The following is a 24,262-nucleotide window of genomic DNA, read 5'->3' as shown; positions in this document are numbered from 1 at the left end:
TCTTGGGGTGTCTGAGGCGGGGCGGGAGGCTTCCCTCTTTAGGGTGGACGGCTGGACAGACCGGTTTGCAGTGAGGGGGTGAGGAGAAAGGCCAGCCCCCAGTGCCCCAGGCACAGCAAGACTGGCACAGAAAGCCGTGCTCCCGGTTCCCGGTGTGGGCGAGGCCAGGGCGGGGGCCGAGACGAGGGTGGGGAGAAGCCCGGACCTGTCACCAGAGGGCCCTGGGCAAAGTCCTGGCCTGTCCTCCACATGCCCGGTCCAGGCCCTTCCCCACAGATCCCCACCGATCGTGCCCCTGCCCTCACGGACTGCAGCAGAAGCACTTCTGATGAACAAGGAGCCGCCACCTAGACACCCAGGTGTGGGCAGGACTTGCCACGTGGGCTCCTAGCGTTGGCTCCTGTCCCCAGACCCAACCGGCTTCCTCCCCAGCTATCCCTGGTGGCTGGACACTGACCACACAGATGACACCGAGGCCAGGTAAAGGGAATTAAATAGCGAGTGATTTTATTTCATTAGAGATAAAACCAGCAGCATCACAGCCTGAGCCCTCACCCCACCCCCCCAGCCCCCCACACTTCTGCCTAATGTCGGTAATGGGGACTTCGAGATCGCGACCTTGAGCGCCTGGAGAGAGAAAGGAGGGACCCCGTGAGGGCTGGGGGAAGCAGCCACACCGCGTGCACACGCACCCCGTGACCGGGAGCGAGCTGCAGAGGGAGGGACGCTAACGGGACCAGGCCAGCCTCCACACGCAGAGGGGTACAGAGAGGGGATGGAGAATCGAGGCAGGGACGTCACATTCCAGGGAGCGGGGCTGGCTTGCTTACCTTCGGGAAGAGCTGTATTCTCGACCTGGAAAGAAAAGAGAACAAAGCACACACACGCCCAGGGACGGGGCGCCAGGGCTGGACTTCCGACGCGGCATCCAGCGGCGGCCGTGGGGATACTTACTGTAACGGGGGGAGGGTGAGCGGCTCTGCCGGCTGTACTGACGTTCCCATTCTTCTCTCTCCTTCTCTCTGCGTTCCCGCTCCCTGCAGAGAAAGGGAGGCGACCCAGGGGAAGGCATGAGCACGCGGAGAGAATGCTGAACTTGAGGGCGGGCTGGGTTGCCTGCCCGGGGCAGGTGCCTCCAACATCCCAGTCCAAGGGCAGGGTAAACCCAAGGGCAGGTACTGCTGCCGTCCTTGATTGGAAATGAGAACACTGAGCTCAGAGGGAACAGGCTGGGCAGAGCCAGGACTGGAATGTCAGTCGGCCTGGCTTTGAAAGGCCTGCTGAACAAACATACAGAACTGGAAAGTTTGGCCACTTCCTGTCAGTTTAGGTGGTCTCAAAACACAGGGACTCACACACTACGTGCTTTACCAGCCTTTGTCATAAAGTCGGGGACTGGGCCCCTTCTACTCGCCTGGCCCTGATCTCAGTGAATCCAGCCAACAAGCCTGTAAGGAGGGACAACTGTTCGTCCTCATTTAGCAGACGAGCAAACGGAGGCCCAGACAGGAAGAAGGCCCACAGCTGGGGGCGGCCGAGGCAGGATCAGAACTGGCCACAAGGCTGAGTCCCTGGGCACTCTGCTTCCCCACCTGACAAGCAGGCAGCATCCTCAGAGGCACACATGATGGGCTCGCAAAAAGCAAACCACAGTGACAAATACAACGAGCAGACTTCTGACATGCTAGGGACTGTGCTGGAAGCCCCACGGAAGGATCCCCCGGAGAGGAAGTGGAGAGTCCCCGCTCAAAGGTGAAGTTGCTTGTCTGAGGACCCACATCAAGTACGAGTGGAACCAGAAAGAAACATGGCCCTGCCACCGACGGACTCTCCTCCTCGCCAACACTGAGCACTTAGATCTCTGGTTCTGCACACTGGCCCCGAGCGAGCAGGCCTACGGTTTCCGAGCACTAATCCCTGAGCTGCCCTGTGAGGTCGTCACCAAGATCTGTCCTGGCTGCAGAGTATGAAGTGAGGTTTTAAGTGAAATAAGATAAATAAAAATAATTAAAAAAAAAAAAAAGGAGTGGACGCCTGGGTGGCTCAGTCAGTTAAGCACTGGACTTCAGCTCAGCTCATGATCTTGTGGTTCGTGGGTTTGAGACCTGCGTCAGGCTCTGAGCTGTCAGCACAGCCTGCCTCAGATTCTGGGTCTCCCTTGCTTTCCGCCCCTCCCCCGCTTGTGTTTTCTCTCCTCCCCCCCCTTCTCAAAAATAAATTAAAAAAAAACGAAAAACCATCTGAAGTGAGGAAAGAGCTGGCAACCACCCCTGGGGCCACACGGTCACAGAGAGGCAGAGCTGGAACTCGACTTCACGTCTGTCTGACCCAGGCCCCGAGCCTGTCCACTTTGCAGTGAGGAGTTGAGGAACAGAAGGGGAGAAGAGGAAGCCGCCACGGGGTTGGCTTACTAAGCACCACTTCTGTGTTCCGGGGGCTGAGCGCACAGCAGGGACCCAGCACCGAACCTGTCCTCATCTCACTTTGAGGGGCATCAACTAGTAAGCGCAGTAACAGAACAGTACGTGCCAAGTGGGGGTTAGTGCTCTGAAGAAAACACGGCAGGCTTGGGGGGACGGAGCATTTGGGGGCGCTACTCTAGACAGGACAGTCAGGGAGCCCCCCTCCGGGAACCCCCCCACGAATGAAGCCAGGCAAAGGAACAGCAGAGGTTCCGTGCTCCGGGGCCGGCAGAGCCAGGAGGAGACACGGCAGGCGCGGCACAAAAGCCGAGGACAGAGGGAGGACACTGAGGGCCAGGCGGGCACTTTGCCTTCCGCTCCTAGGGCTGGAGCAGACAACGGGGCTCTAGCTAGGGACCAGGCGGTTGAGAACACTGGGCAGCCCACGAGCGGGGGGCTGTGACCTAGAGGCAGGAGTGCGACGGTCTTACTTCATGCGGATCTTGCGGGCCATGGCTCGGAGCTCGTCTTCCCGCTCCTGTGGCAGAGATGGCCGTGAGGGCGGGCCCGGCTGGCAGCCCGTCCCGCCCCCACTCCTCAGTCTCACTCCTACCTGGCGCTCATGCTCCTGCTGTATCATCTTCTCCTGCGCTGCCTTCTTATCCGCCTTGACTGGAGTGAAAGAGGGACACGATAGCTGAGGGGTGCCCTCAAGAGCCCCCGCTCTCCCGATGCCAAAGCTGAGCCCAGAGAGGCCCACCGGACGGCCAAGGCCCTTGGCGTGGTGGCCGAACGGCGTGCACGCTGATGCCCTCCCGTGCAGGGAAGGGCAGGGCCTCCCCCACGGGACGCTGGGAAGGGGCCGGGGAGACCGGGTGCACGTGGTGGCACATACACTGCCTGTTCAGTGCCTTCTGCATCCTCAGCTTCAGCTTCTCCTGTGGCGTCAGCTTGGGCTGGGGAAGGGGGAGAAGAGGCGGGAGAGGGGGTGGGTGTCCGGAGCTCCCACAGCCTACCTCATCCAAGAGCCTGGGTCTTGCGGGGGCGCGTGGGGAGGAGGGACAGGCCGCGGATGCCCGCCACAAGGGTCTGGGAAGCCCGGGGACGGCTGGAGCCCCGCTGGACAGTGAGGAGGGGAGGGGGACGCAGATCTCACGGGGCAGAGCATTCCCAGCCCCCTTCAACCCCAGGGCTGGATCTCCCGACCCCCCCCCGGGCCCCCCCTGCAGGCCCACCGGGCCCAGCTCTCGGGCACTGCTGCTGGCGGGAATTAGACGGGCGAGTTCCAAATTCTTACTGACTTTGGCAGCTCCTGTCTCTTTACCAGCGGCAGGTTCGGTCCTGGGAGGAGGAAAGGACGGCTGCCACCTCTGACCCCAGGCAACCTCGGGAGTGTCTGAGGGCAGTGGGCCTCGGACACCCCCGAGGAGACACTGTGCCTCTCGGCTCTCTCGAGACAGGGGCCGTGTCCCCTAAACCCTCACCCGAGGTAGGGCCGCGACGCCTCAGACGCCCCTCAGATCTACCCTCCCGGGTTGGGGCCACGTGCCCCTCAGACCTCCCGAGGCGGGACCAAGCTGTCTTCAGAAAGAGAACGGTGGGGCTCAGCCACCTCGCCTGAGGCTGACGACCGTCTTCCCCCAGCCCCCCTGCCCCCGCTTACTTTTTCAGCTTCTCGCCCACAGCAGGGGACGCCGCCGGCCTGGTCAGCTTCTCCCTTGGGGGCGATGGCGAGTGGCTCTGGCTGCGGCTGCGGCTGCGGCTCTGGCTGCGGCTGCGGCTCTGGCTGGGGCTGCGGCTCCGAGTCAGGCTGCGACTGCGGGACGGGCTGAGGGACCAGCTGCTGCGGCTGCGGCTACTGCTGTGGTGCCGGGGGCCCCGGCCGCCCCGCCTGTACCGGTCCCCGGAGCGGGAGCGGCTCCTAGGGGCACGGGGGGGGGGGGGCAGAGGGGGGCCGTGAGGAGCCACGGAGCCCCCCCGCACACCCCCGCCTGGGCTCCAAGTCGACAGCCATCCGCTAGGCCCTACGGTAGGTCCAGGTGCCATCACCCGCTTCTCTCCAGCTGCCTTCTCCTCGGCTGCCCCCTGGCCTCGCTCGGTGTCTACACAGAGACCACCCTCCACATACGACCACCCTGAAATGGCTCCTCGCTTCTCGCTCATGAGACACCTTCTCACCCACTTCCCTGGGAGGTGACCTCTGGGAGGGTGGGACGTGGCTGGCCGGCTCCCCCCTTTACTCACCGTGCCCAGCTCTGGGCGCCCAGGGGCTGTGACCCCACCTACACCCTCAGCACCTCCTTACCTGCGTGCCCACTCTCCCCACCAATCCAGAGCACAGATCCCACGAGACCCACTCTGGGGACATGTAGCCCCATCCCTCCTCTGCTCAGGACCCTGGGGGCCCCTCAGCGATGGCTCACCCTCAGACTGGCATTCAAGATGTGGCCAGGCCCCCTTCCTCCAACCCCAGCCTTTCTCCCGTGGTCACCCTGGGTCAGGCTACAGAGAACCATCCGGAAGCCAAATCCACACCACACACTGATTCTGTCAGGGAGGAGCTGTCCGAGTTTTCACAAAACTCAAACTCGCCGACAACACTGAGAAAACCAACTACCCTTTAAAAATCCAGACTCTCAACTTCTCTCGAGAAACCACAAGACAGAACAACACCGCACCTGCTGCTGCACAGCCAACAACCCGACTCGACGGGACGCGTGCGCCCCGGTCCGCCGGGGCCCACCTGGCCCCTTTATTTCAGACACCAGCCCCTGGAGGCAGCTGACGTGGAGATGCACGCCACAGGACAGGTGGCAGAGCTGACGGAAGAAGCGCTCCCCCAACGCCAGCGCCCCAGTGGGGCAGTCCCCTGCGTTACCTGTCACACCTTCCCGCCGACTCAGCGAGAGCAACACTCTCCTAATTTTACGGATGAGAAAAACGAAGCCCTGAAAGTTTACCAGCAGGGCCAGGATTTAAAGCCAGGCAGACGCCCCACAGCCCACACTCCCGCAGGCTGAGCCATGCTGCCTTCACACAGGCAGCCCTGATCCCACCGGGTCAGAGCCCAGGGAGGACATTCCAGTCCCCAGATGCTCCGCTTCCTGCCTCAGCAGCAGCACCTCTCTGCCCAGAGTACCCCAGGCCTAAAGGCCAGCCAGGTCCCCAGTGCAAACCAAAGGGCACCCTGGAGTGTCCACGTACCACTCCAGACACAACCCCCCCACCCGAACTGGCCTGGGGACTCCCCAGGAGAGGAGCAGCTCAGTCTCCCGTCCCCACTGCATCCCCGAGGATGTGGCCGTGCTCCACCCCGCGTCACCACACACGGAGAACAGACGGCACACGCCTCCCTCTGCAAACCGAGTGCTTCCCCACAAAACAGCAGTGGCCTGGTCCCCTAGAGCCTGGTCTCGCTGACGTCGGGCCATGCCCACCCCCCGGTCCCGCGCCCACCTCCCCCAACCCCACACGCAAACACACGCCAGCCTCACGCACCTGCTTCTGCGCCGGGGCCCGTAACCACCACGCCGGGCGGGTGAACGGGAGTACCGGTGTCCGTCTCGGGAGCCCCCACCTGAGTGCCGCCGGCCACGGCTACGGGACCGAGAATAGCGCCGGGAGCGGGACCGGGAGCGGGACCAGGACCGGGAGCGGGAGCGTGCGTGGCGGCCAGAACGGTAGTAGCCCCCGCCACGGCGGGAGCGGGAGCTGGAGCGGGAACTGGAGCGGGAGCTGGAGGTCCTCGAGGCAGAAGAAGAGGAGGAGGAGGAGGAGGAGGAGCGGCGGCTGCAGGCGGGGCACGGAGGGCCGGTCAGCATGGGCCTGGGCCGTGGCCCCCCACTGCCCTGGGTCCCCCCCACGGTGGCCGGGGGCGTAGGACGGGCAGCGTGAGCGTTACCGACCGGGCGCTGGCATTACGTCCCGGTGCGGGGCCGCCGGGCTGGGGGGGCGCGGGGGGCTTCCCTGTGGTGGCCCCTGATGCGGCTGCTGCAGCCGCTGCTGCGGCTGCCTCCTCATCGCTGCCCCCAAAACTCGTGATGAACGTGATCTTCTCCTCGCGGCCTGGGGTCGGGGAGCGGGAGCGGGAGCGGGACTCGGAGCTGGACTCTGAGGGTGACCTACAGGGCAGGGAGGAGGGGGCTCAATTGCCAGGCTCCCCGGGAGCCCCCTGGCTAAGTAAACACAGCACAGAGCCACAGATGAGGACGGTGAGAAACTCAGACGAGAAACTCGGCTTTGTAAGGGTCTGACTCCCAACCACGGAGCCTCCTCAAAGTAAGTAAGAAAGCGAGTGACAGAAAAATGTATCGATCTCATGGAACTGTTAAAAGGCAATGAACACATCCAGAAAAATCTCCTCAACGTAGCTGTCAAACAAGTTCTGAAACGTTAAGCGTGGTTGAATTCCATCATCACAAAGGAGAACTACCTACATCCCTAACCGCTCCTCTGTACCAAGCGCTTGCCTGTGCCAGACCTTGGACTGAAAGGCACACGCCTCGCCTTACCTACTCTTCCCTGAGCCCAGAGAGGCAGGTCCCTCCCTCTGCATCCTGAAAAGCGTACGGGGGTCAGACTGATGTCCGTCCAACCTCAAGGCCCCTGCCCCAACTACTCCCACATCCCGAAGACACACATGGGCAAGGCCAGGCCCTTCTGGGCCATATTTCTCACTGGTTATTTCTGGGAGTTTAGATCAAAGAGACTTCTGATTTCTATGTCAGGGCTTTCTATCACGCTTGGTGATTTTTAACACACAACCACGTCGTGTTTAAATCAGAAGATCAAAGAAGGTTCACGTTTAAAGGAAAAAAAAAAACTGGGAAAGCAGAGTAACATTCTGAAAAACAGAAAAATGATTCAGACCCACAGGTGACACCAGGTGCCAGTCTGAGGTCTCAGAGCAGCCTACAGGGTGGCCCCGCCCCTCCTCCCCAGCCCTGCCCTTCCTTGGGCCCTGGAAACTCACCGCTTATAGGGGTCGTAGGTGGGGCTGTCTCGGCGGGCGTAGCTGTGGAGAGAATGGGGCGGGACAAGCAGGGACTGGGCATCTGAGTGGGCACGGAATTGCACCCGTTCCCCCAACCGAGGCACTCAAGGCCAGGTACTGGATCCATGGAGGAGGCGGCTGCGGCCAGGTTCCAAGCCCTACCTTGATCCCTCTGCCCGCCTCGCCTCAGATCTGTCCAAAGCCTGAACCTCGGCCACACACCACAAACAGTGAATGTCCTGGGCCCCTCCTGACCCTGAGCAGCAAGGACTTCAGCGGCCTCAATCCTCCTTGGGCTCTGAACCCTAGACTGAAGTGTCCCTCCTGCCACTCCCAAGTCCTTGGTTCTGCTAACTGGGTCCTGGCTTGTTAATGACAACAATAAAACTAGAAAAGCTACCTCAACTGCTTCACAACTCTGCCATGGGTAATGTAATCATTCACACCTCAGAGCTGAAGAAACTGAGGTCCAGAGATAGAGAGCCACTTGCCCAGCATCACACAGCTCCTAAACGAAGGAGCTGGGATTCACAGCTAGGCCCTATGACCCTGAGCGCATGCTTTCATGCACTACACTGACGACCTCTAGGGGAGAATGGTGACAGCAAGAATCCATGCAGCTTGTGGAGGAACCCTTTCCACACCCCACACCAAGCCCTGTGAACCCACAAGAGGCTGTTTAACCCTCACAGCTCCCCTCAAGGACCCTCCCCGACCAGAGGAGACACAGCAAAAAGCGGCATGGGTTTGCCCGCGGCTTCCAGGGCTAAGAAGCTGCAGCGGGCTCATCTCGAGGCCGCTGGACTAGGTGGGCTCTCCACACCCCACCTCTGCCTCACCCAAACCCGCCCCAGGCCTCAAAGTGGGCACTGGCTCGCCCCCAATCCTGGGAGATGACAATGCCTCTTTTCCAAAGGAGGAAACCGAAGATAGAAGTCACTTGCCCCAAATCTGACAAGGACACAGCCCAGGAGGAGAACCAGGCAGGACTTCAGGGACAGGCCTGTTCCCCGTGACTCTGCCCTCAGCTACTCCACACCACCTCCCCACAGGTGTCTGGGATGCCTGGCAAGAGTCCCAAGTCCAGCAGGGTATGGGGAGTGGCTGGCAGGGCAGGGCAGGGCGTCCACACGCCCCTCAGCCACTCCTATTCTGAATCTTTCGCATTTACTGCCTCACTAGGAGGACTCTGTCCACAAACGAAAGCGTGCCCCCGAAGAGTCTCCTTGAGCCCCAGCCCCTCCCCCAGAGCCCGGAAAGAATGAGGCTGGCAGGGCACAGGGGAGAACCCGACCTACCTGGGTGGGCTGATCTTGCGGCCCCTTAGTCGCTTTTCCCGGAACTCCCTCCGCTGGCGCCGGGAGCGACGGCCCTGGAGTAGGATGGGTACCTGGCCGGTGAGGGCTATGCCCTCCCTGACGCACACCCCTGCCCCCGCCCGACCCGGCCCTCACCGAATACATGGCCTTCTCTTCCTCAAGAGCCTTGGCATGTTTGATCGCCTCCGCCTCCTCCTTGTCTTTCCGGAGCATCCTGTGGAAGGAGAGGACGGTGACAATGGAGGAGTGGGCAGGCCACAAGCAGGGCTGTCGCAGGAAGTGAGGGATCCCATGCCATCCTGGAGTCTCTCACTCGTTCAGCACTATTATTGAGCACCTACTGCGTGCAAACGCTATTTTACACATTGGTGATTCAGCATTGAAAACAAACAAAAATCCTCGCCCTCACAGGCTTACGTTCTGGGGACAAGACGGACCATGACCGAGGTATTAGGTTAGATGGTGACAACCTTGACTGTAGAAGGGGGAAGAAAGTGCCAGGGAACTGGCAGAATCTGCTACAGCTTTTGACAGGGAGGTCAGAGAAGCCACGCAGAGAAAGGGAGGGCTAAGCAGCAGCCTCGGGGAGTAAGCCACACAGAAGCCAGCAGAGCCAACAGCACGGTGGCCTAAAGCTGGTCGGGGGATGGCTCGGGGGTAAGGAGGCCACGGAGGCTGGGGGCGGGGTGTGGGAAGAGGGGCAGAGGACCAGACAGGTAAGACTTCGTGGCCATGGTGAGGACTCTGGCTGCCCGAGTGACGGGGTGGTCACGGAGGGTTCTGGGCAGAGGGTGCTGTGTTTAGACAGGATTATTCAGATTCGGACTCAATCCTCTATTAGCTGGGACTGTTCTATGTGATCTGCACAGGGTGGGACTTGGGGAAGAGGCTCCATTCGGCAAGCGCAAATAAGTGATCCAGTGAATGAAGCCTCTCCACCAGAGGGTGCTGTCCACCAGGCCCAGGAGCCCCGTGAGCTTTTAGGGGTCAGACGGCCAAAGTCACATGGAGTTGGGCGCAGCCTCAGTTTCTGCACAGGCAAGGCCCGGTCGTAAGTATCCATCCCACGAGCTCAGGAGTCTGTGTGTGTGAAGAACCCGGCACGGGGCCAGGCACGCTAGTGTTCAGGAATAAAGTGGCCGTTGGTAGCAGGGGTAATGACAAATGCCAGGTCCGGAGTGGGGAGAACCAGCCAGCGGGCCTCACCTGACAAAGTCACCGTCGGCCATGCCATAGGTCGTGGCCTGTTTGTTGAGATCTGCCACCTGCTCCTGGTTCAGTTCGTCCACGTCCACCTCCACGTCTGCACCAAGAGAAAGGCCGTCAGGGACCAAAGCCAAGTGAGAGGACCGGGGAGAAGGGGCAGTGCCCCGGGAGGTGGGGGCGCGAGGGGACGCCCACCAGACTGCAGGCCTCTGCAGGGAGGGAACAAGTCAGCTCATCTCAGCATCCCCAAGCTGGCACAGGGCTTGGCCAGAGGCGAGCACAACGAAGGGCAAGGGGCGGGGGAGAGGCAATGCAATGGATGAGGGTCCAAATGTAGAGCACCGGGATGGACGAGCAAGACAAGTGGAGGCAGCGATGCAGGGTACGTGAAGGGAGACGGGGGTGGGTAAAGATCTAAGTGGGCAGGAGGCAGGGGGTGGAGGTCACGGGTTTTCAGGAGCTGGATGCACCATGACTAAGTGGAAGGTAGGATGGACCCCTTACATGTGTGTGATAAGCAGCAGCTGGCTGAGGAGGGGAAACAGGTAGCTGGCTGGAGCCATGGATATTTGGGTAGGGGGGCGAACAGCAGTGCTGGGGGGTGGGGGGCGGCAGGGGATGGCTCTGGAACTGAATGAACACTTGTTTTCCAGAGGGGAGAGAAAAACAGGGAGACAGGCTGACCAAGTAGAAGAGAACGGAGACAGAGCCTAGTGGGGACAGTATCATAAGAGCAGGGTCCTAGAAATGAGAGACGACACGTACAGAGAGGGAGGCCGGCAAAGAGGAGCACATGAGTGAGACAGGGAGGACGGCAGAGGCTGGAGCGCCCCAGAGTGGGGGCGGGAGAGACAGGGCTCGTAAGTGCAGGGCGCCCCACAGAGGGTGAGGAACGAGACACGAAAACGATGCCCAGGGACTGCGGGGTGGGGGAGGGCAGAGAGGGGACCCCACCGATGTCGGGGATGACCTCATCTTCGTCCGAGTTGCTCTCCTCCTCAGCTGGCGACTCCTCCTCCTCTGGCTTCTCCGCCACCTTCTCCACCTCGGCCACGGTGCTGTCCTCGTAGGTGTAGCCAATGGAAGCCTTCTTCTCCGCCAGCCTGGGACCGGGGGAGCCCGTGAGCCAGGAAGGCCAAGGGCAGGGCGCAGCCCAGAGCCAAGCCTCGAGGGCACACTGACTCCCTGCACTCTGACCTCTCAAGGGTGCCCTTGCCTCCAGGCCTCCACACGTGCTCTCCCTCAGCCTAGGACCCTCTGCGCCTGCCTCCCACAACCCCTCCCTCTTCCCCCAGACTCCAGTTCCAACACACCAGGAAGTCCTCCCCCAGGCAGGGTCGAGCACCATCCTCAGCTCCTCAGCCCCACCCACATTGGATCATTACTGTCGGGGGACAGATCTGTCTCCCCCCCCGCCCGCAGCAGTCTGAGCCCGAGACGGCAGGACCCAGTTATCCTGGGTAACAATATGCCCCAGCTTTGCCAGAGCAGAGGAGGGGCCTCATGCATGTCTGTCGCTGAATGAAAGTAGTCAACATTCCCTGCCGCCCTTCTAGTGCCAGCCTTCTCCTGAAAGTAGGCTCCTGGGTAAAGATCAGTCATCAAAAGGCTTCCATTACATCTGCGGAAACTGCAGATGGAGGGAAGCAGCAAGCGCTCAGGATCACAAAGGGGAAGATTCGGCAGCAGGAGGGGAGGAGTCGGGCCCACGACCGCCGCAGACAAGCGGGCTGAGCGCTGCCCTGGAGGGCACGAGGCTGCCCAGGCAGGGGAAAAAAAGAGAGCAGCGACACTGCCAGCTGAGGACCTCCCCGAGCCAGCAGCAGCTCCAGGTAAGGCCCCGCCCTTCCTCCCACCCCTTCCTCTCGAGGGACACGGCTTGAGAAGGCCCCGTCCACAGGGACACTGGCTGCTGCTGAGCACCCGCTTACTGAAGGACACGCACGGGACAGGCCGTCCATAAGCTCCATCGCCCGCAGACAGAGGGGACCCGTTAGCCTGTCACATAGGGGAGCACGCCAAAGCTCGGAGAGGGAGTCCTCACGCTCAGGACTCAAACCCGGGCCGGGTCAACCAACGGCACCTCCCACCGCGCTGCAAGCTGGAAACTCAAGGCAGGGGTTTCTGAGCAAATCCTTGCTTCTGGCCACCACTTCCTCCTCTAAATTCTTACTAAGTGGGCGCCCACCGTGTGCCAAGCACTGGCCCCGACTCTGGGGACACTGACGTGGACAAGCTGGATGAGGCCGTGCTGGTGGGGCTCCCAGTCCTCCTGCCTCCCCCGACACCCAACTCACTTCTTCTTCTCATCCTCACTGGGTCTCTGGAGGCCTCCATACAACTCGTCAATGTAGATCTGGTACAGGCACTGCTCCTCGGAGACTGCAGCAAGGCAGAGTGGACGGGGTCACCGGGAATTCAGGAAGCAGGGGACACACGTGTGTGCAGCGGCGGGTAGGAGGGTGGGTACAACCCAAGCACAGCCAGGGACAGAGTCACCGATTTGCCGATCATCATAAACCGTGTGGTGAGGACACACAACTGCAGGTGGCCTTGCCAGGGTAAAGGGACCCAACTGCTCTCTGCCTCGTTTCCTCTGCTGTAGGAGTGAGCTGAGCACCTGGTACCCGGGCCACGTGACTGATCCCCGGAAGGGAGGCCTCGGGTTGGGTCCTTCAGAACCACGGGCTTATCCTGAGCGCTGGATGTCACCCGGACTCCACGGGCTATTCTGCCGGGTGCCTCACCGTGGCTCAAGTTTAAAGTATGTGTTCAGAGCCATCTGGGCTCTCACTTACCCGCAACACCTAACTGGGGAGCTCAGTACTGTATCAGAGACTTCCCTGACGCTCCCTGCAATGAAACACATGCTCCCGACTGGGCGTGGGGCCCTGGGCGAGCCCCCTTCCCCTGGGCGTCAGCTCTACTACCCAAAAAGTCAGGTGGGTGGGCCGGGCGAGCCTGGAGGTGGCGCAGCACTGTCCCTTGCTGCAGTGACCACTCTGGTTCCCGCCCATGGCGAGAAAGGGCCCTGTTGGCCTATCTCACGCAGGGGCCTCGCTCTCCCTACTCCAGCCACATAGGCCTTCGCCCTGTCCCCACAGAGTACCTACCTCCACCACCCCTACAGGCCTCTCCTTGCCAGAGAGCTCCTCTCCACCCCTCCCTGACCCTGGCCTCGGTCAAGGACCTCAGAGAATGGCCCACTGTGTGCTAGAACGCCACCTGAGTTTGCAATCACCACCCACTCTGGTGACTATGTGGCCGTTGCCCTCTCCCCGAGGAGACCCCCTGGCCCCAGAGGAGCATGTGATGTACCTCAGGTGCTCAGGAATTGTGGCAATGAATGAGTGAGGAGTCAGAACAAAAGGAAACTCTGACTCCATCACCAACAACCCTTGTGACCTCAGGTGAAAGCAAAAACGGATGATAAATCTCCCTGACTCTAACACCTCATCAGCTGCTAGAATTTTGGCAATCTTTGATTTTAGAGATGCTGAAATGTCTACCTTAGAAACAAAAAAAAAAAAAAAAAAAGGGTATAGCAAACACACGGCAGTGGCTGACTGTGCCAGGCTCGGTGCTGGGCCTTCACGCACCCCTCCCCAAACTTTTACACCCACCCTGGGGGACAAAAACCAACATCACCACCCTTCTCCGGGTGGGGGACAGCAAGGCCCGCCAGGCTGAGGGACTTGCAGGTGGGCCTGTCCTCTCTTTAACTCAACAGGGAAGCCCTGGAAGGGGAAGTCTCAAAGCCCGTCTCAGGGGGTGAGCTAAAGCTCAGAGTTGTCCACCAGGAGGCAGCAGTGGTTAAGGGTAGGGTAAGAATCCCAGCTCCTTAGACAGTGTTCCCACCAACTCCTGAGCCTCAACATACTTGTCTGTAAAATGGGTACCACCCCTAGGTGACTGTGCAGATGTAATCAGATATAATGAGATAATACAGATAAAAAACTCAGGGTCCGAATATCCCTGGGCAAGCCCAGAGTGGGAAGAAATCTGAGCCTCCATTTTCTCATTTGTGAAAACAGCAGTGGTGACGGCTCAGAGAACAATACCAGACATACACAAATATATACGAATGCTGGGCAGATTGTTAAACTCTAATATTTCTAAACAATTCCTAAAACACGTTTCCTCTTTAAAAGTGACATTCCGACCCAAACAGGCAGGGTGAACATCACACAGGGAAACAATGTGTTCTTGCTATTTTCCCCAATTTTTCAGGGAAAAAGACCACAGAGGCAGACGGTATGGGATGTGGAAGTGACCTCAACAGGACCACCTCACCCAGCAGATATCACTGTACTGGGTCCAGAGACGGAGGCCCAGGAGGGAGAGAGCTGGGAGCAAACCCCAGGTCCCTTAGGAGAAACCACTGGGGTAAAACTGGTGTTTTCATCCGCATGGACTCCCAACCCACTCCCCGCACCCCAGCTCACTCACTGCCAGCAAAGTCGTTCTGCACCAGGCCTCGGTAGCGCTCGTAGTTACATTTCCGCTCGTCCGACTCCTGTTCTGGGGAGCTTTGGAGGAGGTCAAGATGTTGAGATGAGAGGGGGAGGGCAGGCCCCACCCCAAGCCAGCAGGAGTTGGATGAGGAGCTGGGCTTGGGCTGGGAGGCTCCCCACCAGCACACCTCCTCCTTCCCAGGAAGGTGATGGGCAGGCAAGGGTTTGGGGAAGAAGAGGCAGCAAGGGTCAGACTCCCTGTCTGGCAAGCCTTAGGGAAGCTGCTTACATGGTGGTGAGCAGCGGGGGGGTGTAGTCGGGGATGTAGTCAAGGTGGGCACGGACATCGAAGCGGTCAATCATGTTGTTGGTGTCTCCCTGCCAGGGCATCCTGAAAATGGGGAGCAGGGGAGCAAGGAGTTTAGGGGAACGAGGACTTTAGGGTCCCCAGTGCCCATGTCAAGTCCCTGTCACCTCAAACTTGGGAGCCTGACCCTCAGCTCCTGTGATCTTCCAGGCCATGGACCCCACCATCCCCCCCCCACCCCCCCCCCCCCACTTCTCACTCATTTCCCCGAATCCACATTCAGGCTCCTGGCCTGGTTAGGGCCTGAATAGGGCCCTGAGGAAACAAGGGCCCTAATTCGCAGAACCAAACGAGAGAGAAACTTGAGCCAGGTCCCAGGGGCCGCTTTCTAAGCCCCGGTCACCTTGAAACATCCCCTGTGGCAAGCCACTTCCCATTTCATCTGGGCCCCTGGCACCGGCCTCACCCATTCCCCTCTAAGTACCCCAACCACCTCTGTACCCCAGGGCCTCTGCCAACCCCTGCTGGCTCTCCTCAGCCAGTGACGGTCACCTTCTCGTGTAAGGCAAGCGTTCCTTGCCTGAGTCCCCAAAGGTCTATTCATACCCTCGGTCTCTTCTGACCTCCAGCCCTCAGACACAGACACGACCCTGCCCTTCAAGCTCAGTCTTACATGTTAACGGGGCTCTCGGCGGCCAGGGCGACGGCAGAATCCAGGTGCACCTTGCAAGCTCGGCCGTGCACTTGCAGGAACTGGGCTGGGTCCTTCTTCTGCAGGGGTAGATGGACGGAGGTCACCACCCCACTGAGCTCCAAGCCCTGCCAGCACTCTGCAACCAAGCTTAGCAGTAGGCTCACTTCTGATGTCAAGTGCGCCGTACTTCAGAGGGAAACTAAGCTGCATGGGGGTGGCAGGACTAACGGGAGCCACCTAACCTCTAGGGACAGGGGGCCTTGTGATGGTGGAAAAAGGCTCTGAGCTCTGGTCCAACTTTCTGTAGAGCAAGTACCAAGACCTCCTGCCCCTAAAATGTTATCTCCCGAGCATTCACATCCCTCCCCCGCCGCTCATTCAGAGCCAGGTGTGAGCACTGTGGCTTGGACTGGCCTCTAAGACACACCAGGACCACGTGAGCTCATGAAAAGATCAGTGTCACGACTCATCACAGAAATATCAGAACCACGAGACACTGCTTCACATTCGCTAGGAAAGCTAAAACGGAAAAGACAGATATTGACAATACTGACAAGAGTATGGAGAAATTAAGTTCTTGAAAAGTTAAACTACTGCCCTAAGACGCAGCAACACCACTCCCGAGGATACACCGCAAGAACTAAAAATAGATATTCAAATACTTGTACACAAATATTCAGGCTGCACGATTCACAACAGTCCCAAGATGGAAACAATCAAATGTCCATCAACAGATGATCGATAAACAAAATGTGGTCTATTTAAACAATGGAAAATTACCAAATAAATGAAGAAGTGACATGTGCTACGACATGGATGAACCTTGAAAATATAACGTTAAGGGGCGCCTGGGTGGCTCAGTCGGTTAAGCGTCCGACTTCGGCTCAGGTCAAGATCTCACAGTTCGTGAGTTCTAGCCCCGCATCGGGCTCTGTGCTGACGGCTCAGAGCCTGGAGCCTGCTTCCGATTCTGTGTCTCCCTCTCTCTCTGCCCCTCCCTTGTTCATGCTCTGTCTCTCTCTGTCCCAAAAATAAATAAACGTTAAAAAAAAAAAATTTTTTTTTAAAATATATAACGTTAAGTGAACAAAGTCAGTCACAAAAAGCACGTGTTGTATGACTCCATTTATGTGAAATGTCCAGAAGAGGTGAATCCACAGAGACAGGAAGTAGATTAGCAGCTACCCAGCGGTGGGAAGTTGGGGGTACTGACTGCTAATGGGTATGGGATTCTTTTTGGGGTCATGAAAATTTTCTAAAATTACAACGTGGTGATGGATATACATGCCTGTGAATATACTGGAAACCGCTGAGCTGCATGGTATGTGAATTCTACCTCAATAAAGCTGTTAAAAAGGTACCAACAGAGAGGAGAATGTCCCCTGAGTCTACGCCCCTCAGGCTTGAGCCACTGTGTGGGGGGTCACGACTCCAAGTCACCATGAGGGTGTGAGGAAAGGATACAACCTAGCACCGGAGCTCCCACTGCCCAGCTTCCCGAGTGTCAGGTCTTGGCTGGGCTCCTGCTGTGCGCCACGTCACAGAACCCACAGGAGCCACAAGAAGGGCTGCCGGGCTATCCACTGAATGCCGGCAACACTCCTGGCAACGCCTCCCCAGAGCCCAACCCTCTCTCATCAGGCCCTGGTCCAGCCAGTACCTCCTCTCCCCAGACCCCCTGGCAGCCTCCTCTCGGGCTCCCTGCTGACGGCCCCCTTGCCCTCCGCAGGGCCTGGGGGTTCTGCTAAGGCCTCTCAGGCCACATCCCTCTCTGACCTCTCTCCCCTGGCTCCGCTCCGGGGCACGCTGGCCTCCGCGCCATTCCTTGACCACTGTGCCCACGTTCTGCTCTGGACCTCTGTGCTCACTCTTCCCTCAGCCTGCAGAGGCTCTAGGAGGTGGCTGCCCCCTCGCTTATTTCTGACCTCCTTCTAGAAGCCTTCCTCATCACCTCTAAGTAGTTCCCCGCACAAGCCCGTATTTACTCTTGCTCTCCTGAACTGCACTGTTTTATTATTTTAGAGAAAGCACGCACAGGGGAGAGGAGCAGAGGGAGAGAGAATCTTATGCAGGCTGCACGCTCAGCGCAGGGCCCAACACGGGGCCAACGCTGGGATCGTGACCTGAGCTGAAATCAAGAGGCAGACACTCAACTGACAGCCACCCAGGTGCCCCAACTCCACCTGTTTTCTTCACAACACCTGCTACCGCTTGGTCTTGCACCTTACATTCATTGATCACTTGTCTCCCACTCTAGAACTTAACTCCCACGAGGCAGGGATCTCTGCGTCGTATCCCCAGCGCCGGGAGCAGGGCCTGCCCCACAGCAGGGGCTCGGGAACACTGACAGAACGGAAGACAGTGAATCCTGACAGATCAGGAGACCGAGCCCCTTGTTTTTCCCTCAGCCCTGTGAGGCCCCTGGCCAAGACCCCCTCAGCCCCCCTGCGTCTGCTCCTGGCCAAATGCCTGGGGCCCACAGCCATCAAGGGACACTGTTTACAACGGGACTCTGACTGGAACGGGGAAGCCACCGGCTGCGCCTGCACCAAAGGAAGGAAAAAGCATCAGGCTGGGAGTGAAAATCTAAGTCCGGGGCCTGGCTCTGCTAGGAGAGTCTAGGAAAGTCAATAAACTGTCCTAAAAGCCAGGCATTGAGCTAAGCATTTTATGCGCATTTTCTCAAATTTCTCAGCTGTGGGACAAAGGTTAGTAGTGCTCCAGATGAGTAAACGGAGGCTCAGAGGGGTGAGGCCCACGGGCTTGGAATCATGCCAGTAACAAACAGAACTGGGATTTGAACCCAAATGGGTCTGCCCCCAAATCCACTCTTTTTTCAAAAGTAATTTTTTTTTCTAGTAAAAGGCATAGAATACAAAACCCACCACGTTAAGTGCTTTCAAGCGTAGCGTACGTTACCACGAAGTCACAGGCACCTTGCCGTGCGACTGATCTCTAGAATTTCTTCGTCTTGCAAAACTGAAAGTCTATACCCGCTGAGTGACTCCCCTTTTCTCCTCCCCGCAAACCCTCGGGAACCACTTTTCTGTTTCCAGTTTCCTCTTTTAAGTGTATTTATTTTGAGAGTGGGGGAGAGGGAGAGAGAAAGAATCCCAAGAGAATTCCGCCCTGACAGCATGGAGCCCGATGCAAGGCTCGATCCCACGACCCTGGGTCATGACTTGACCCGAAATCAAGAGTCGGAGGCTCAACAGGCTGAGCTACCAAGGGGCCCCTCGGTTTCCTGTTTCTAAGGGCCTGACTACTTGCCGATACCTCATATACGTGGAACCTTGCATCACTTTTTGTGACTGGCTCATTTCACTAGGCATCAGGTCTTCACGGTTCCTCTGTGTTGCCGCACGTGACAGGATACCTTTTTTTATTTTTCTCCCTTTTTAAGGCTGAACAATACTCCACCCTATGGACCCACCACATTTCCTTCATCCCTTCATCAGCAGACGGGCCTTTAGGCCGCTTCCCCATCTTGGCTATTGTAATACTGCAAGGAACATGGGGTGTACAGATACCTCTTCAAAATCCAAGACCCATTCTTTCAAGTTTTTATTCGACTAATTTCTACACCCAACGAGAGGCTTAAACTCATGACCTCAGATCAAGAGTCGCATGCTCTTCCAACTGAGCCGGCCAGGCGCCCCCAAAAATCTATTCTTAACCATTGGATTATTCTGCCTCCAGCATCAGATGAAATCAGAGGAGTTGGTGGACTCTCATTCATTCACTGAATTGATAAGCAGGCACCCACTATGTGCCAGGCCCTGTGCTAGGGCCATGGCAATGACTGAGACAGCCCCGGCCCTACCCCTCACAGCTCACAGTCCAGTGTCGGGGACAGACCTGTCCCACGCCGCGATGACCTAGAGTGGGCGGCAGGGGGATGGGGGAGCCCAGGGGAACGCCCGACTTGGCCCGGGCGGCGGCTGGCAGGGATTGGGGGCTGAGGGGATGGTCAGCCTGGGGCTTTCTGGAGGAGATGCCTGAACTGGGCACTGTTTATTTCCCATTTTCTTATCACCAGAGAATTCTGTTTCTCATCCAAACCGCTGATTAAAGAAGAGACCTGACAAGGACGCGAGCAATGACAGAACCAAGGTCAGGGAGGGAGAGAAAGTAGGCACCGAGGACAAATCAAGAGCAGAGAAACCAGCCTTGTGTGGACACACCCATTCAGCCGGCCACAAACTACCAAGGCTTCTTCAACACTTGCCCCACAGCCTCCTCTCGGCCCAAGAATAAGAGGAGAGACCCGTGTGAGCGGCCCCATCCCCTCCCCAAAGCAGCCACCAGCCACTGCCCACAGCTTGACAGCTCAGCTCTGAATGCTGATCACGTTCACGTATGGGGACAATGGAGGCTTGTACAGGCCCACACCATAAAGCACTCCACAGACACTGTCCTTGTTCTTGAATTTCTACCCTGTCACCCAGTGAGAGAGGCTGATGATCACTACTGTCCCGAGAGGGAAAATAAAGCTCAGGGAGCTCCCCTGCTAAAAGAGCCTGGAATCCCAGGCCTTGAGAACCACCCAACTCCAGCCTTCTTTCCTCCACACCACGACAATTCCAGCTCTACCTGGTGATAAGAACTTCAGTAGCAAGAGCTAGCATTCACTGAGCAAGTAAGTCACCCTGCCTGCGCTGAGGTCTGTGTGCCCAATCTCAATGAACAGCCCTGTGAGGGAGGTGCTCACCCCCCACCATTTGTGGCAGACCATCAACTGGCAGCCAACGTCTACTCCCCCTCCTTTAATAGTAACAGGCTCCTAACACATCTGGCACAAGGCCATCCAGAATAAAGCCTATGCCTCTAAGCCTTCCTTGCACCTGTACACGACCACAGGGCTACTTTCTGCCTAGTGGGATAAGTGTGAGTGTTGTGTGCAAACATCTAGAAACTTTCTTCAAAACTGGCATAAGCGCTTTTGCCTCTTTTCCCTCCCTCTTCGTCCCTGCTGGATGGAATGCAGACATGATGGCTAGTGCCTAAGCAGCCCTCTTAGACCTTGAAACAACACTGGTAAGAGAATCCATGTGCAGGTGAACAACTATATGGTCCTTAAGCAGAACTGGCTATTTCTGGGCTTTTGGGGGAAAAAGAAAGAAACTTCTATGTTGTTTAAACCACTAACGTTTTAGGATACATCATTTCAAATGCAAAAAAGGAAACTAGCTCAGGGAGACAGTTACTTGCCCAAGGTCATGCAGTATGTAAGTGGAAGAGCTGGAATTTGAACCCAGACCTCGAGGACTCAAACTCAAAGGCCTTAACCATTTTAATACTTTGCCTCCAGGCTGTGTCACCTTGGACTAGTCGCTTTACCTTTCAGAACCTGTATTTCTGCAGTAAAAGCCCAAGTGAGGTGCTAAGAGAGGTCAAGGTTCAGAGTCTGGTTAGAATGCCAGCTCTGCCCTCTTGCTAAAGGACTGTTGACCATGACTGTCTGAGCCTCAGTTCACTCATCTATGAAATGGAAATAAGAATAAGAACCACCCCCTAGACTACAGAGAAGATTTGATGAAGCGTAAATGCACGTCAAGCACTTAGCCCAGCGGTTTAACACACAAGTGCTCAAGAGACGAGCCGTTCTTATCAGCATCACCTTAACACAGGCATCAATACCAACCTCCCAGGCCGGCTCAAAGGGCTAGAAAGAATGTACCAATGTAGTAAGCACTGGGTCTGGTACCCCATGAGCTCTTATTATAGCTCAGGACAGCTATTTACTCCTAAGCATTACATCCCTGCCCCACACTGGGGCCTCAACGATGGCCGGCACAGACCCAGGCCCTGCCCTCATGGTCATGTGGTAGTCTTTTCGACACCGCCAGAGAGGGGCTCTCCCTTCCGCCCAGTTCCTTCCTGGGTGACAGAAGGCAGGTGAGGAGCTCTCGGAGAATCCCTTCCTACAATAATAGCACTTGTATTTCATTGATGACTATGGGGATGCATCTAAAGCTCTTCTCGCAGAGCCTGCTGTCTCAGAAGGAGCAATTAAAATGATAACTACTCGTATTAGTATTTTTACTCATCTATTCTTTCAAACCATATTGACTGGCCCCAAGCTTAGGATGCAAAGATGACCTGAATACAACCAGTCCCCAGTCTTACAGAGCTAGATACGTGTGTTGTTATGTGTGTGCCAGGGGGCGCCTGGGTGGCTCAGTTGTTTAGAGTCTGACTTCGGCTCAGATTATGATCTCGTGGTTCGTGGGTTCAAGCCCCGCGTCGGGCTCTGTGCTGACAGCTCAGAGCCTGGAGCCTGCTTTGGATTCTGTGCCTCCCTCTCTCTCTCTCTGCTTCTCCTCTGCTCACGCTTGTCTCCCTCTCTCTCTCGAAAATAAATAAACATTAGATTAAAAAAAAGAAATTCCTAACGGGAAGAACAAGGGTTATAATGGCATTTATGGGGACACTTGCTGGAGTATGGGGGATAAGGGAAGACTTCCTTGGAAGTGAGATCTGACGGACGAGCAGCAGTTAGCCGTGCATGGGAAGAGCTCATGCAAAGGCCCGTGGCTCTATAATCCTGAGAAACAAATTGATACTCTTTATACATCTTCTGTGTTAGAGAAATATCACCCTAGATAACAAGGATGGCCAGATGGCTTGAGCAAAGGAACGAGGCAGAAAGCAGGGTGGCACGAGTTTAAAGGGGCAAGGGGGGAGCAGGTGGCAAAAAGCCAGACCACGTGAGGCTTGAAGGCTGTGTTGAGGAGCCTGGCCTTTCTCTCAAGAGCACTAGGGAGCCACGGAGGAGTTCAGAGCAAGTGAAGGACAGGGTCAGCCTTGTGCTTTAGAAAGACCTCTCTAGCCCTGCTGAAGAGGATGGATTGGAGCGGGGCAAGAATGAAGGCCAGGAGACCAGGCAGGGCCCTAAAGCAGTACTGCAGTTGTGAACAGGAACATCTGTATTAATACCGTCTCACAGGAGAGTTGAACCTGCTACACAAGTGCCATTTCAAGCTGGGCACGGGGGGAGGGGGGATCTCAAGGGCAAGTAGGAGTTAAATAGGTGAGGGGAGACATTACAGGCACAATGCCCTGTGGTGACAGAGATGGAAATAAGCCCAGTGGAGCAACTCAAGGATGAAGCTGAGAGGCTGGCTGATAGAGGTCAGACCATAAGGGCCTTTCAGGTCACGGGATGGGAGTGTGGTCTCTCCAAAAGCAACCGAAGCATCAAACCGGAGACGAGAGCGGTCAGAGTCTACTTAATGAATACTGACGGCGCTCCTACGGGGTGCCGAGCCAAACCTCAAGAAGGGCCGAGCTTTTCTGGGCGCTGCGAAGACAGCAGGAAGACAGCATCCGGGAGCTGGTCGGTCTTCTACTTGGCCTGCTCTGAGTGTTACAGAGACTTTCCTCCTTCCTGCTCACGCCAGCTCGGTACCGAGCCCGCACCGAACAACGCAGCACGCCATAGCCGAGAGGACGCCTCTGGTTTTTTACCAACGACTGCGCCCGGGAAATATTTTCAAGCCCAGACCAGGGCCTCGCCCTCCAGGGGAGCCCCCACCCCAGAATAAGGCCGGTTACTCACAATCTTTTCATAGTACTCCCGCCGCCGCTCTGCCCTCTTCTTGTAGTCGACCATCATGCCTCGAAGCTTGCGCTCATGCTTCCGAGCCTCGTGCCACATCGTGGTGAGGCCGAGCTTGGGGCCTCAACCTGGGGGGAGGAGACGGGAGCGTCAGATGCGCTGTAAAAAACCGGAGGGGCAGAAGAACCGAAGTCGCCTAACGAGTTGGTGACAGAACCCATCCTGAACACCAGCTGCTGCAGGGAGGGGAAGGGAGGCTGCAGGACCGCGCGCCAGATGCTGAAGCGCCTCCCTGGCAACTCTGAGCCAACACCCTGGGCGCTCTGGAAACCCCCCAGGCGATTCTGGAGTGAGCCTCCCCGGGGAAGGAGTGTCGTGAGTTCAGGGCGCTAGAATCAAGGATGAAAGGTTTCGGAATGCTGGGAGCGAGCCTTTGATGTAAGGTCTGGAGGCAGAGCCCCAACAGCTGGGGCTGTAGCTCCAGGGAGGCAGAAGGGCGGAAATGGGGTTACCCGTGGCGGCGGGGCACGGTATGAATGCAGGTGAAGACAAGACAAGACTTCATGGGAACAGAGTAGTTGTAAGGGGACGTGGGGGGGGGGGGGTCGGGACGGAGGGCAGGTGAAGGGCGTGGACGAAGGACGACAACGCTCGGGGGCGGAGGGGGAACATGGTGGGGTGCTGTAAATAAAAACCAGAGTGGGGCTGAGGTCTACAGAAGGAATCTGAGTGGCGGGGGCGGGGGGGGGGGGGGGGTGAAAATCTGAGGAGAGACCGACGAAGGCGGAGCTGGCAGACGGGAGGGGGTGGGCTGAGCTGAGGGGCAAGGCTTGCAGACGGGGGCGGAGCCCCAGGGTTTGGACTGGGCTCGAGGACCGGGTCGGGGCCTTAGGGTTCGGGATAAGGTTTTTGACAAAGGGGCGGGGCCTGTGGCAAGCGGCGGGGTCCGACGCGGCGAGTTCTGGCCCGCCGCGGGGGCAGGGGCGCGGCCTGAGGCGCGGCAGGCCTGAGGGGGTGCGGGGCCGGCGGCCCTCGGGGCTGGGGCTGAGCAGAGGCTCACGGCACCCCGGGGAAGGGCCGAGACGAGGGCGGAGCTGGGCTGACGCCCGCCCGAAAGCCAGGAGGTCGGGGCCCGCTGCCTGCACTCACCGGCTCGTCGCCGCCTCCCACCGCTGCGCTCGCGCGCGGCCCGCACCGGAAGCGGAAGTGGGAGGCCGCGCGAAAGGGAGGGGCGGAACGTGGCGCAGCGCGCTTCCGCCGACGCGAAGGGCGTGCCCTAAAGGGAAGGGGCGGGGCCTGGAGGACGGAGGCGTGAGAGGCGGAGCT

At 58.0% G+C, this 24,262-nt stretch overlaps 1 protein-coding gene across 6 annotated transcripts; it reads right to left on the bottom strand.

The window, feature by feature from the left end:
* Positions 1-481: 481 nt before the first annotated feature.
* On the bottom strand, positions 482-24,145 carry CLASRP (CLK4 associating serine/arginine rich protein). Of its 6 annotated transcripts, none has more exons than XM_019426026.2 (21): positions 24,086-24,145; positions 22,937-23,064; positions 15,355-15,452; positions 14,664-14,765; positions 14,370-14,449; positions 12,218-12,302; positions 10,875-11,023; positions 9,921-10,017; positions 8,850-8,928; positions 8,694-8,767; positions 7,375-7,416; positions 6,308-6,523; positions 5,901-6,191; positions 4,066-4,323; positions 3,704-3,743; positions 3,298-3,358; positions 3,016-3,074; positions 2,894-2,940; positions 955-1,189; positions 831-855; positions 482-627 (listed from the first exon to the last, which is right to left on the bottom strand). In XM_019426026.2, the coding sequence occupies exons 2-21, from the start codon at positions 23,033-23,035 to the stop codon at positions 491-493; spliced, it is 2,274 nt and encodes a 757-aa protein (XP_019281571.1). In that variant the 5' UTR covers positions 23,036-23,064; positions 24,086-24,145; the 3' UTR covers positions 482-490. The 6 variants fall into 6 exon arrangements, 4 of the variants coding, with proteins under 4 accessions (XP_019281571.1, XP_019281572.1, XP_019281570.2 ...); XM_019426027.2 differs by having other exon boundaries at positions 955-1,037; XM_019426025.2 differs by having other exon boundaries at positions 482-855.
* Positions 24,146-24,262: the final 117 nt, after the last annotated feature.

Source organism: Panthera pardus, unplaced genomic scaffold (genome assembly GCF_024362965.1).
Source record: "Panthera pardus isolate Hobbes unplaced genomic scaffold, ASM2436296v1 HiC_scaffold_18, whole genome shotgun sequence".
In the NCBI taxonomy this organism is placed as follows: domain Eukaryota; kingdom Metazoa; phylum Chordata; class Mammalia; order Carnivora; family Felidae; genus Panthera; species Panthera pardus.
The sequence above is the reverse complement of the archived record's forward strand: the minus strand, read 5'-3'. Positions and strand labels throughout refer to the sequence as shown.